At 55.2% G+C, this 12,699-nt stretch overlaps 3 protein-coding genes across 3 annotated transcripts; all 3 read right to left on the minus strand.

Moving 5' to 3' along the window:
- Positions 1-1,464: 1,464 nt before the first annotated feature.
- On the minus strand, positions 1,465-1,965 carry LSCM1_01036 (uncharacterized protein; the record flags this gene model as incomplete). Its single annotated transcript, XM_067318662.1, has 1 exon — positions 1,465-1,965. One exon carries the CDS (start codon positions 1,963-1,965, stop codon positions 1,465-1,467), a length of 501 nt encoding a protein of 166 aa, XP_067174767.1.
- Positions 1,966-6,864: 4,899 nt separating this feature from the next.
- LSCM1_01037 (uncharacterized protein) lies at positions 6,865-8,043 on the minus strand (the record flags this gene model as incomplete). Its single annotated transcript, XM_067318663.1, has 1 exon — positions 6,865-8,043. One exon carries the CDS (start codon positions 8,041-8,043, stop codon positions 6,865-6,867), a length of 1,179 nt encoding a protein of 392 aa, XP_067174768.1.
- A 2,898-nt stretch (positions 8,044-10,941) lies between these two features.
- Positions 10,942-12,150, minus strand: LSCM1_01038 (uncharacterized protein; the record flags this gene model as incomplete). Its single annotated transcript, XM_067318664.1, has 1 exon — positions 10,942-12,150. The coding sequence occupies one exon, from the start codon at positions 12,148-12,150 to the stop codon at positions 10,942-10,944; it is 1,209 nt and encodes a 402-aa protein (XP_067174769.1).
- Between the last annotated feature and the right edge of the window lie 549 nt (positions 12,151-12,699).

The following is a 12,699-nucleotide window of genomic DNA, read 5'->3' on the forward strand; positions in this document are numbered from 1 at the left end:
GACGGCCTTCATGTCAGGGAAAGACTCAGATTCGCGCTTCGCACCGCCGCGAGACGGCCGAACGAGACATTAGTAGGTCGATGCGCATCTTGGCGAACTCGTCGAGCTGAAGCCCTGGGGTATGGCCCCACAATTATCAGGGTCGCACACCTCTTCACCTCTGTGGGACTTGATTATTGGACTTGGACGCCGCGCACTCATTCGACGAATGCCAGCAGGGGTCTCGAACGCTTGAAACCACTGTAGTTCACAGAAATAGCTACTACAGTTCATGTGCCCTGAACACAGCAGGAAAAGGTTAGCCGCGTTGTTTCTGTCATCATGTGATGACTTATGCGCCGGTCATTGGGGTTTAGCTGGTATGGCGTCAACGGGGGCGGCCGCGCCAATCGGCGTTACGACAGGCTGAGGACATATGAGAACTAGCGCGTAGGCGGAGGGAGGGGGGGCGAACGAGGTACCTATGGTGAGAAAGAGCGAAACTATTGCTTGTGGGTGCGCATCGCACCCATCGGCGATCAAGAGGTAGCCCTTAACTTAAGGCAACGTTAGGCACTTTGTCTGGCCTCATCGCGCTTATGCGTGGCTGGCACTTATAACCAAGCGCTACAGGTGACAAGATAACCCCCCTGCGTCCTTTTTCGACTTCGCTCGAGTCCCCACGCGCGCTGAGGCGTTGGCTGAACTGGCCCACGACCCGCCGTGCGCACACCGAGAATCAACAGCAAGGGAGCGAGCGCCTCCAGATCTCTTTGATCCCTTTGAAGGTTTTTTCTTTAGGCAGCCGCTGTTTCTCTTGCAGATCCCGCGCTCCACAATACTGCCACATTCACAGCAAAAAAGGGACAGATCAGAAGGCGGGCGTGAGTTGCCGCCGCCCCAAGAGCAGGGTGAAAGCGAGTTCAGAAGGAGATCCGGGAGAGGCACAGGGACGAGAAACGAAAAAGAGAGGGTGCGGTAAGACCTCATCGGACGTCACAGATACGGAATCTATTTCCTTTTTCTTTCAGTTCACGTCGCCGATGGGGAGTACGCAGGAGAAGAAGAGGGGCGAGGTACAACCCGTGAGTAGCGCACGGAACACTTTCGAGAGAGCGAGACAGAAAAGAATCAAGCGCACTGAGAAGAGGGGAGAGAGAACCGAAAGAAAAAAAAGGATGGTGGTGAGGTGGTGGAAGGGGTCGACACTGTGTCGGGTACAAAAGGGAGCAGAGCAGGGGAACATACAATGGTAAAGATGGACACAGGGGAAGAGCAGAAGGGCAATGAATAGAGGCAGCGGCAGCTGCACCAGAAAAAACGAATAGGAGAGCGCTCGTATATATATATATATATATGTATGCCTACGCAAACTTGCAGTTATAGAAAAAAGGGCTTTCTGTCGCCTGCGCATTCGGGTGTCGTTGCAACAGCCTCTCAAGACATGGCGAGAGAAGTGCCGAATAGGGTATGAAAATGTTCCTCTTACGGGGCCGCCGGCTCCGACTTGCCGATCGGTGCTTCACGCGCCTGCTGTTTTAGGCGACGCCACTTCGGCAACACCCAATACAGCATTGCAGCATCCACACACAGAGCCCCAAAGCTGGCGGCCACGAGGGTAAGAAGTGTGATGAGTCGCCACTGATGGCGAGGGGTCGCCCAAGACGTCGGGGAGGATGAGACAGGGGCAGCGGGATACCGTGCAATTCCATACAGATCAGATCCGTCCGTGGCCACACTCGACTTGCCCTCGAAGGTTGAGGTCGATGCGACCCACCGAGTTAGGTTCACTGCACCACATATCAGTGACGAAGTTGTGTCGCCCGTTGCGAAAAGGCGTGAAAAAAGAGGGAGCGGCTCGCGGACATTAGCATCATCGACAGCAATCTTAGAGATAAAGTGATGCACGAGAAAACGATCTGCGCAGACGACGTCAGCGCAGTCTGACAAGAAGTCTGCGAAGGTGCTTGCAGCGCAGATGGCCATGGTGACGATAAACCAAAGAAAAAAAAGGTTGCAGCCAGATCGCAAGTGTAGAGCTGAGACCGCGCGCGTGGGCCAGCCACAGGGACGGACTGATGGCTTGTGAGAGCGATGGCGATTTGCGGGTGGGGAATCCCTCGTTCGGCGGCGATTCCCTTTTCCTGAGGTTTCTCTGTAAAGGAGCTTCACTTGTATCTCTTCAAGAAGAGAAGCGGTCGATTGCGTGTGTGTCTGGTGGTGGGGAGGCAGCAACGCCTGCTTTGGTCGGGTATGCGCGTCCACGAAATCTCTCTTGAGCAGCCTTCCGCTTTGGGACTAGGCCACGCACGCAGCAGCAGCGAACAAAGAAAAGAAAAGGAGCTTCGAGATGGAGACGGATGGCTATGGTATGTGGATGGGGCGATGCGAATTCCGGTGGCAGAGGACTGTTCACGGATTCAAGAAAAAAAGAGGGAGAGGAGTCTGTACTTTTGTAATAGAGGGACAGTGCGGGGGAGAGGATAGGTACCTCGTGCATTGCCGATGGAAACTGCGGCACGGCGAAACATGCCGTCGTGGCTGCGACAGGCGCAGTGGCGGACCTGCCCTGCCGCAACGTCGCGAAGTCTGCCGGGAACCATTGAGATCCATCTTGAACCTCGATTCTCATGTGACTGCTCGCTCGCATCAGCTCTACTCGCTACGGTTCAGAGCATAGGCTGCTACAGCGCCCTGCGTCTTGTGAGAGCACACACACACAAACACACACACAGAGAGAAGCATAAACGCCACTGGTACACATGCAGCTGTGTCCTCGGACGCTGCTCACACGAAAACTGAGAGGTTGTGATCAGAGCATTAATAGCAAATAAAAGAGGTGAGCGCCTGCATATCTAACATATAGATAAATATAGAGACGCATGCATGCAAGCGAAGATGCCTTGGCGACGAGGGACCCGATCGAGGTGTTTTTCCCTTTCTTTCGGTCCACCCTCTGATTGCTCAAAGGACCACTGCCGTCCACTCCGAAACCTTCTCCGCCCTCTCGCTTCTCTATACCGAGGGACGAACTTTGTTGATGCTTGTGTGTGCGTGCGTGTGGTTGTGATGTCATCATCATGAGATTTTTCCTCTTTTCCAAGAGGGGTAACGGCGCATCGAAAAGGGGTTAAGGGGAGGCGGTGAGGAGCCCCCCGTCAACTCAAAGCATGTTAACCGGAGACGATGGCGAGAGAAGCGCAGCAACGAATATCTTTCGCTCTCCTTACTGTTGTTCGCTTGAGCTTCTTTGGCAGCCGTTTCTGTGCGCAGTCCACAAGGCGATGAAAGAATTCGAAGTGAGCTGCGCTGATGTAGGAGGGCGTTCTCTTTTCACGTCCCTCGCGACTGTTTTTCAACTTCCTTGCGAAGAGGAAAGGAAGGGAAGAGAGGCGTGTGGGGGGGGGGCGAGGGGGGAGAACGAATACCTTCACATCAAAGCTTATCTCACTCACGCAATCTGTACGCGCCTCAGGAGAAAAGAAAAGTGAATGAAATATACACACCAAAGGCACAACCCTCAGCCAAGTGACAAAAAAAACGAAGCGCAGCGGAGATCTGCGGCCCGCAGTCATGCACACCACAGATGCTACATGAAGCGCCTCTCTCCACACCCTAGCGCCGCGAGTGCGCCAGGGCCGTGCCCGCGTTTTCGATAGTTCCCTTTTCCTGTTCAAATCACATAGAGCGCAAACAGGCTGAAAAGCACATGCTTTTCTTTTGGTTGGCGTCGTATGCTCGGCAACATCCGATTGCCGCGGCCGGGGAGACACATACACACATATATATATATAAGAAGTCTGTGAAAGAAGAAAGCCTTTGGAAAGGGGAGAGGAAAAGGGGATGTACGAAAATGGAGGTGAAGCGAACGAATAGAGGGGAGAGAGAAGAAAGAATGGAGCGGAAAAAAAAGAAACAAACAGCGACCGGATGCGACAAAGAAAGAAATAAGGCAGGGCCGCAGCACCCACCTCGCAGCGAACACAGTCAGCGCAACGAAAGCCGAACAGCGTCCCAAAGGAGCTCCTCAACAACAAAAGCGGTCTTTCTCAGGGACACTCTTTTCTGTGTTGCGCCTGAAATGCGTACTGCCTTCTCGTTGTAAACATCTCCGCTCGGTGTTCGGCTGCTTCTGCCCCATGGCTCCGCACACGGCAATGGCTCCCGTGAACCGTATTGATGCATCGTACGCAACTGGCCTTCAGTCTTGCTTGGTGGAGTGTGGGTGAAGGTGCGGCTGCTAGGCATTGACGCTTAAGCTTTTCTTTTAGTTTTCAATGCCACCAAAGAGAAACTACAGCCTCACTCACGTTCGCGCTGCTATACACACCCTTTCATCTTTTTCCGGCAAGCCTGCAGGGCTGTTGCACCATGTCCTTCTTTTGTCTACGAGAAGAAACACAGCGTGCGCCACACCTGTTTTCATGGGTGTATTCACCAGGCAATCGTACATCACATGACGGGCGTGCATTGTGCACGCATGTGGTGGGAGATGAGGCAGGGGGCGGGGGGAGGAGGAGGAAAAGGCATAGAAAAAAGGGGGCCTGTGACGGCGCCATCAACAGCGCATTCGCTACAAAAGAGGACAGCACAAGAGAGAGAGTCACACACATCCGCATACCGAAGGAATCGCGAGCGGGAAAAGCAGCACAAGACGGGAGACAACAAAGTACGACGCAGAGGGGGAAGCGGCAGAAGAAGAAAGAGAACACAGCGCAACACTCTTGAGAATGAGCCACTTGAGCGACATGCACAAGAGGCGCACCCATCTGCGAGCGTAAGTAACACCGCCCAGCGTCTTCCTTTCTTCACCAGTGCGCCAACCTGGGCACCACGTCTGCTTAGCGGCAGAGAACTCCCCCAAAAAAACAAATAGAAAGCAACGCTAGGGAGAGCCGCCACGGACCATTGTGTAGGCATCGTTGCGTATCGCAGCAGAAAGACATTTGGAAGAGAGTGGGGCCGACAAGCGGTGGCGTACGTTACTGCCGCGAACCTGAAAAGATGCGCCACCGTCATTCTTGTGATCGCGACCAGCTCAGCGCATATACCCCAAAATAGCTTTACTCTTTAGTCGCACGATGTGGGTTGGGTCAAAGAAGTGTCGACACCATACACTACGTCCAACTTCGATACGGCGCATAGGCGACAGGGCCGGAAGGGGGTACCACAGTCCGCAGAGAAAGAGAGAGAGATACCGGTAGTGCTCATCAGCCTCGTGCGACCAGGGCGACATGATACTTCCGTGGATGAAGCGATAGTATGGAGCGACGTGCCGCGCAAAAACGCCACAGCGCGGCACACACGCACGCGGCACGGGCAAAGCGTACCTCAGCAGATGAGATGCGAACATAAACTCAAGAAGAAACGTGAACCCTCTCGATATGAATCGCAGTACGAGGCGAAAGAGCCCTGCAGACACAGCGCTGCTACTGTACCTTATATGCGGACGCACCAGCGACACGGCACAGCGCTGGTGGCGTTCGCGGGTTTACATGGAGAACGGTATGATGCAGCACCACCCAACCGGCACCTTCTTTCTTCCTAGCAGGGGTGCAGGGATTTCTGCTGAGGAGGGAGGAGAGGAACGAGGGCATATAAAGTGAGATAGACACAGGTGGTACGGCTACAGCCACGGGAATTGTGTGTTCGATGGGCACGGTGGCTGAGCAGACGTGGTGTGGTGGAAGGGCCGCCGGCGCTTCTCACAGGTCTTCGATGTCGCCGTTCACAGCCTTCACGATTGTTGTCGCCTCGATGCTGCTCTCTTCCTTCTCGCATTCCGCGGGACTTTCGATAATGGAGGAGGTCAAAGAAGAGCACGAGCTACAGAGCTATGCCGCGCAACGCCCCACCCACCACGTGAAAAGAAAGAAAGGAGGAGGGGAGGGAGGGGAACGTTCACCTTAAAGATATGACTAAAAACGAAACGCGCAGGTGTGCACATGAGAACGCAGCAGCCCACGATCGTGAGCACATAGAAAAACGCCCGAGATGCTGCGGGCTGATGGGCAAAGGTCAAACGTAAATACACAAAAGCGTCCCACAGAGAAATCAGGGCGCCTGTGAAGGGCGAAACGGAATGCTTCAAAAGAACAAAAAAGAAAACAAAGGGTGCGAACTTGAGTGAAGCCATGGGAGAGGAAAGCTGTCACACGTACATGCACTCATGCACAGGTGTCCAGACGAAACGAAGGCGGAAGGAGAGCAACGTCGAGTAGAACTATGCAAAAAAACAACAGAATCGAAAGCAACGAGCCAACTCTCTCTCCCTCTCTCTCTATATATGCGTGTGCTAAACAACGAGACAAGTCGAAAGCCCTTCTACCGGTTGGCACCCGCCCAGATACGCCGATGGTATGCAAACAAAAAGCGAGAGTAAACGTGCAGTAACAGCGCGCGATGGGCAGGGAGGAGAGAGGGCAAACAGCGCCACGAACTCTTCCAACACCTCGATGGAGAAAAAGCACGCTCCACGCAGCGTAAGAGCGGCGCTGAAAATGGAATGGGAAACCTTAGAGTGGAGGGGGGAGACGGAGGAAGGGCGCACCAGCAACAGCGACCAGCTGCAAAGCGTAACGGTACAGGGCACCTGTCAACGATCAGGGCATGGGGAAGAGAACAAAGCACTGGCTCCCGCCCGCCTATCTTCCCGCATGCTTTCCCTGTCCCTGGATACGTTGGGGTCGATATCTGCAATCGTACGTTAGCTGACTTCTGGTTGTGTCGTCATGTGCTTTGCACGTGCGTGAGATCGGCAGAGGCCGAGAACATGTATGTGTGCGTACGTGTGGTATGAGCACATGTCACCACCGCGGTGCGCATCGCACTGTTTTCTTGTTCTTTTTCTCCCATTCGCTGTAGCTCACGGGGTTTCCGGCTTGTCTACGCTTCGAGTAAGTCATTGTCTTGGGCCTCCGAGGCGATGCCATCGGCGTCGGCGGTCAGAAGTGTTTCCTCCTGGGCGAAAATAGAAGGCCTCGCCTGAATAAGATCCTCCGGATTCACCGCCCGCGCGGGCGCCCGCAAGATGCCAGACCCTTGGTGCACATTCATGAGCATTGGCGCAAGCTGATCGGACGCATTCGGAAGGGCGCGTAGCTTTGACGGCGCCTCGAGTGCATTCACGTACGCGGCCCCTTCGCGCTCTCGCAGCACCATCGGCGCTATCGGGGGCTCCTCCTTCGGCGGTGCCATGGTGAGGCAGCAATAGATCATAATCAGAATGAGCACCATCAGAATGACCGCGGCGACTATGATAAAAATGACCCACCAGTGCTCCTGCGCCCACGTCAGATCCTTGTAGCCCTTGACGAAGCGGGGCTGTTGTAAAACGCTAGGAACGGGAAGGTAGCCCAAAAAGCTCTGCGACTCACAGTAGATCGCGAACTTGGATACGGTGACGTAGGGATCAGATGACGACACCGTCGCATCCACGTTGACATGTCTGCCGGTCGTCTCTGTCAACCCAGTAACCGCCATGAAATAGTAGCCGCGGGGGTTCGGGTTCGTCGTATCCCACTCAACCGGGTAGCCCGTGTTTGCATTTCCTGCGCCCCACAGGTTCGGGTAGAGAGAATAATACTGCGCAACGCCGGGTTGGTTTCCCAGCAGAATCGTATCACTGATGGTCAGCAGACCAAAGCGAAAGGTGAAGCCGCACTTACCGGAGTGGGGCAGAACATTTTCTACGGGTTGCAGCTGAGTGCACTGGTGCTCGAATGCCGAGACCGGCTCTGCGCTGGAGCCCGTGTAGGTAAAGTAGCCCGTGCCCCCGAACTCCTTTGCGGCATCCGACGCGAAATTATCGTCCTTGGCGGGCAACTCCGCAGAAAAGATGCTCATGCCATTCTGCACGCAGTACTCGTTTGCGGCAGTTCGAGAGCTCGCATACTGCGCCACATCCTGCGGCTTGTACAAGACGTACGCCGGGGTATTGTAGTTGATTCTGTACCATGGCGCCGCTACATCGGCCCTTCCCGCACTTGAGAACAGCAGAAGAAGGGCAAAAACGCCGACATCGACGAGACAGGCGTGCACGCTGCTCATCGTCACCGTCTCCATGAAGGCCTGCCTGAGTTGCACACGAAGGTTACACACTAGGGTAGAGTGGAACCCTTATCGCGTGCACTCGCGTAGGAAAAACGGTTGCGCCCAACGACAGGTGCACGGCAGAGGCAAATGAAAGAGAGGTGGACGAACAATTAGGAGCAAAGCCGGAGGACAGCGGCGCTTCTTATTCTGTGGCGGTACTGTTTGTCGGTTGTGGTGGTAAGTGTGGCGCATCAAATAGCGAGAGGGGAGGACGACAAAGACAGGGCCACGTGAACGAGCAGGAGACAGGGAGCGAGGATAAACTGCGAACGAAGACCCAGCAAGCAGACAAATGATGCTTGCGTGAAGGATCGTAGCCGAGCGATAGCCTTCTCCCAGTTTACATCTGGTGCACTTCTTGTCCTGGTCACGGAGGCACTGAAGCTGTCGTCATCTTGTCAGCAAGAAGGCTGCCGGTGTTCACCCGGAACGCGCAGCAAGAAGCAGAAGGAGGAAGGCAGCAAAAGCCTCAACGAACGAGTTCGCAAAACGGAATGCCATCGCCGCAGGTGCGTGGACGGGGGCAGTCATCTCATCGGCCGACCTATCTTTCCTCCCAAGACCCTCACGTGTGAGAAGAGCGAATCGTGTCCTTTGTCATTCCCTCCTGTTTCTCCGTTCACATATCATTTCCCATAGATACTCCGCCCGGTGACAGAGATGAAAACTACACAGAAGTTCTGAGAGACGGGCGTCCGTGAAACCAGAGACCTTCGCCGCAGGATTTCATGCAGAAACACGTGCTCGAACACTACATCCTTCTCCTCAAACCAGCCATCCAAGAGGGCGTGTGCAGGAGGGCGCCATCGGCGTGAGAGGGGCCAGTGACCCGACTCGGACGGCTCAGCACGGTCACTGCCGGCAGTCACACCGCCCACATACACACACACACACACGCCTCGCAGGTCGCCTCAAAGTCACTGCCATTCTGCCCGTCGCCACCTGGTGCAGCCCCTCCCCTCAGGGCCGCTCAGGCTGCCCGCGCCGGGGGCGCAGCGCGAGGCCCGCGTACGACGAGCTCGACGCCGGCCGATGCGCCGCCTCCCTACGCGAATGGCACGAGCGGCTTCACTGTCGCAGGTCGCTGACATCGGCAGCGGTGCAGCTTTGCGGCTACGCATCCCGCGCTGTACGTACTGGGCCCCCGCCACCACGAAACGCGGCTCGGCACCGCCGGGGTGATGTGAGGGGAGAGAGGCAGGCGCGGGCTCACCTCTTGTTTCCTGCAGAGAGAGTGGGGTAGGGTGTCCCCAGCTACGACGCGCGGAGGTGCCGCTCAGTCCATCGAGGTGAGCGATGGCTGAGCGGAAAGATGAAGATGATATAAATCAAGAGTGAGAAGGAAGGCGCAACCAAAGGAAAACTTTCTGATATGGGCTACAGTGCTACACTTGGCGAGGGAGACCGCCAGAGGAATGGCCATGTGCGGCCGCCAGGCATCGCCTGGTAGAATGGGTTCGGTAATGCATTCTCCTGCCTTCGTGGAGGAGATATTTTGCTTTGGGTAGGCTGCCTTATGCTCAGGCAAGGTGACTACAATTGTTTGCGTGGCTGCTGGAGGGCCGAGCGGCCAGAAGGTTGCGCGGGGGGAGGGTGGCGAGAAGGGGCGAAAGGAGAAAAAGAATTGCGTCCCTGCAGATGATCTTTCCGCTTGCGGTGAGCATCGGTCAGGGCCTGTGAGAGGCCAAAAGAAAAAAGAGGACAGGAGGAAGAATGGATGCAGGGCGACAGAAAAAGAGCGCCGCACCACTTCCGCAACCCTGCCAAGGTAGTGTTTGAGCTTCCCGTCCCTGCCGGAAAATTTGAGCAGAAATGCTCATTCGGCCGTCTCTGAGGAGGCGATGGAGCGCCCTACATCGGCCCTTCCATGACCCACGGCAGAGACCAATGAGCCGCAGGTGGCAAGGCCAGTGCACAAGGGAGAGACAGTAATGTCCCCTCTCCAATGCCGTCCGTCCACCAGCTGGGTGCGCCCACGTCGCACCTTGAGCATGCACGCAGCGCCTTTCGAATACTTGCGCGGCTCTTCTTTTTCTTCCGCCCTCTTTGCCTGCCTCTTGGGCGCTTCATCGATAATGGAAAAAAAGGAACATTTTTTCAATAGCACACCAGCCTAGACACACGTCATGAGAGACTTCGACGCATCCCCATCCAAGGTTTAAGATACACACACACACACATACAGAGAGAGAGAACAGCGGACAACAAAACAAGCACCTCTTCGGGTGCAGATACGCATCGGGGACACACACGAATACAATAAAGAAATATAAGCAGACGACACTGAGACAGCCAACCGCCACCGAAGCGAAAACGAAACGATCAGAACAGAACAGCTCCACAAGGGTGGTGCTGGTGGTGGTAGTGGTGATGTGTGTGTGTGTGTGGGGGGTGAATACACACAAAACGACAGAAAACGCACGGACAACAGAGAGAGAGCGGGGAAGGGGGAAAACACACAGATACACAGTGACAGAGAGAGAGGGAAAAGGTAGCGAAGGATTACGGCAAGTGCATCTCGGGAAGATGTTCTCTCTTCGAGCGAGGCGCGTTTACCTTGAGAACAGTTGTGCGAAGAAGCTAAGAAAGAAAGGGAGAAGAGCGCCCGGATATAGGCTTTGTGGAAACTAAACCAAACCATAGAAGAACGTGTGCGCTGGCGCTCAGAGAGAGAGAACGACGGAGGGGTTGGGGAGAGGAAGCGATAGAGGTTCACTACCACGAAGGGTAGCCGCTATTCTCGGCAACACGAAAGCCAAATGTACCCGAGAAAGTCCGCCGATCCCACCGTCATGCTCGCACTCAACAAGGCTCACCATGCCTGGCGACCTCGAGAAGTTTCCCCAGAATGAACACATTGTCGCTCACTTAAGTGGGGAACATCTTACTCATGCGCGCGCATACCTCCTCGTAGTTATCAAAAGCGCACAAGAGGCTGTTATGATAAGATGGCGGGGCACCAAGAAGCTCAACAGCCTTGTCGGCGTCCGCGCCATCTTTCTGGAACTGTTTGTAGCGGGCGATGGAAGAGATGTCGAACTCGATTACTTCATCATGCTTGGAGTAGAGGATCAATTTTCGGTTGTGCTTGACCCTGCCCCACCCTGCCAGGGTGTCAAGGTCACCGACAAACCACGGGAACAGCGTCCGTGTAACCTTGGGAGTGAGGTACGAAAAGGCTACAGCCGCGTCTGACATGGATGAGAACGTGCGATCCAACACAAGAGCCGCACAGGGGTAGTAGCTTGCCACCACCTGCGCCGCGGTACCGCCGCCGATGCTGTGTCCAAAGAAGAGAAGATGGGTTTCGTCGATCTTCTCCTTCTCGACGTAGGCTCGCGCCACTGCGGCGGCATCCTCGACAAATTCACGGAGCTGGGAGACGTAACCGGTGCTGTAGCCGATACCTCGCGGATTATAGAGAATGGCATGTGCCTGTAGGGCGTCACTGATGACGTGAATGTCGTTAAGGCTGTTCTCTAAGAACTCCGCGTTACCGCCACAGTAGATGATCCAGCGCGGCGTTTCATACGCCTGCTTCACCACGAGTGTCTGCAGCTGGCTCTTTCCGTTCAGTGAGGGCACCATGCGCACATCCACATACTTGTCTTTCTTCCGTACTAGCGTCCGAGCCACAGCACGAACCCGGCGATTGCGCACGTCCTGCTGTTCAAGAATCTGTAGAATGCTGGCTGGATAGCAGGCGTGAATTATGAGGCCCCCAAGGATGCTCCAGAGCTGCACGAGGGTGACCGCGACAGTGGTCCAGGCCCCGACCGCAGGCACAATCTCCTTCACCCAAGACGCCAACGCGGTTGCCAGAAAAGGAAATATGATGACACGCGTGACGAGATCGCTCTTGAAGCTGAGCGTCATGAATAGCAACGAGGCGAACAGTCCTTGAATGGCGAGCGAGCACGCATACCACACGAAGGGGCCACGGGCGATGAAAAGGTTTGTGATGAACCACCCAATCGAGGGAGCAAAGAGCTTCAACTTCCCCGGAAGATAGCGGCTGGCGGAGCTGTTGATTGCCGCCACGAGAAGCACCAGCATGGAGCCAAAGATCATCTTCATGGCACCGCCCGCTACCTGTGCTGCTTCGTTACAAACAGAGAACGAGCACACAGGTGCTGGCGTTCAGCAGAAGACTAAGTCGATCAAGCGCGAGAGAAGAGGGTGCGGGCGAGATAAGAGGAGGGTGGGGGTGGGGGTGGGGGACGCTCCAAGGTGGCCGTCGAAGAAGCGCGTATCAGTGAGGGGGAGAAAATGAAACCAAAGCGTTCTAATGACACGCACAGCAAACAGCGCTTCCGCGGCCACACACACATACACACGTATACGAGAGGGAAGGATATCAGCTCGATCAGCAAGCGTATGTGCCGGACAAGAAGGGTAAAATAGCCGCGACGAGGCACGAACGACACTGCAGGAGAATGAGTGTAAAAGGGCCACAGTCTGGGCCAAAACAACAGGGGGAGTAGAGCGGCGCAGCAACCCTCAAGGTCGCACAGAATAAAAGAGACCCAAGCGAAGCACTTGAGCGCAGACCCACAAAAAGAGGTGAGAGTAACAACACCTTCAGTAGGGGCGACGAAAAAGACGTAAAGCACGGAAGAAAAGGCA

Source organism: Leishmania martiniquensis, chromosome 35, assembly GCF_017916325.1.
Source record: "Leishmania martiniquensis isolate LSCM1 chromosome 35, whole genome shotgun sequence".
Lineage (NCBI taxonomy): Eukaryota > Euglenozoa > Kinetoplastea > Trypanosomatida > Trypanosomatidae > Leishmania > Leishmania martiniquensis.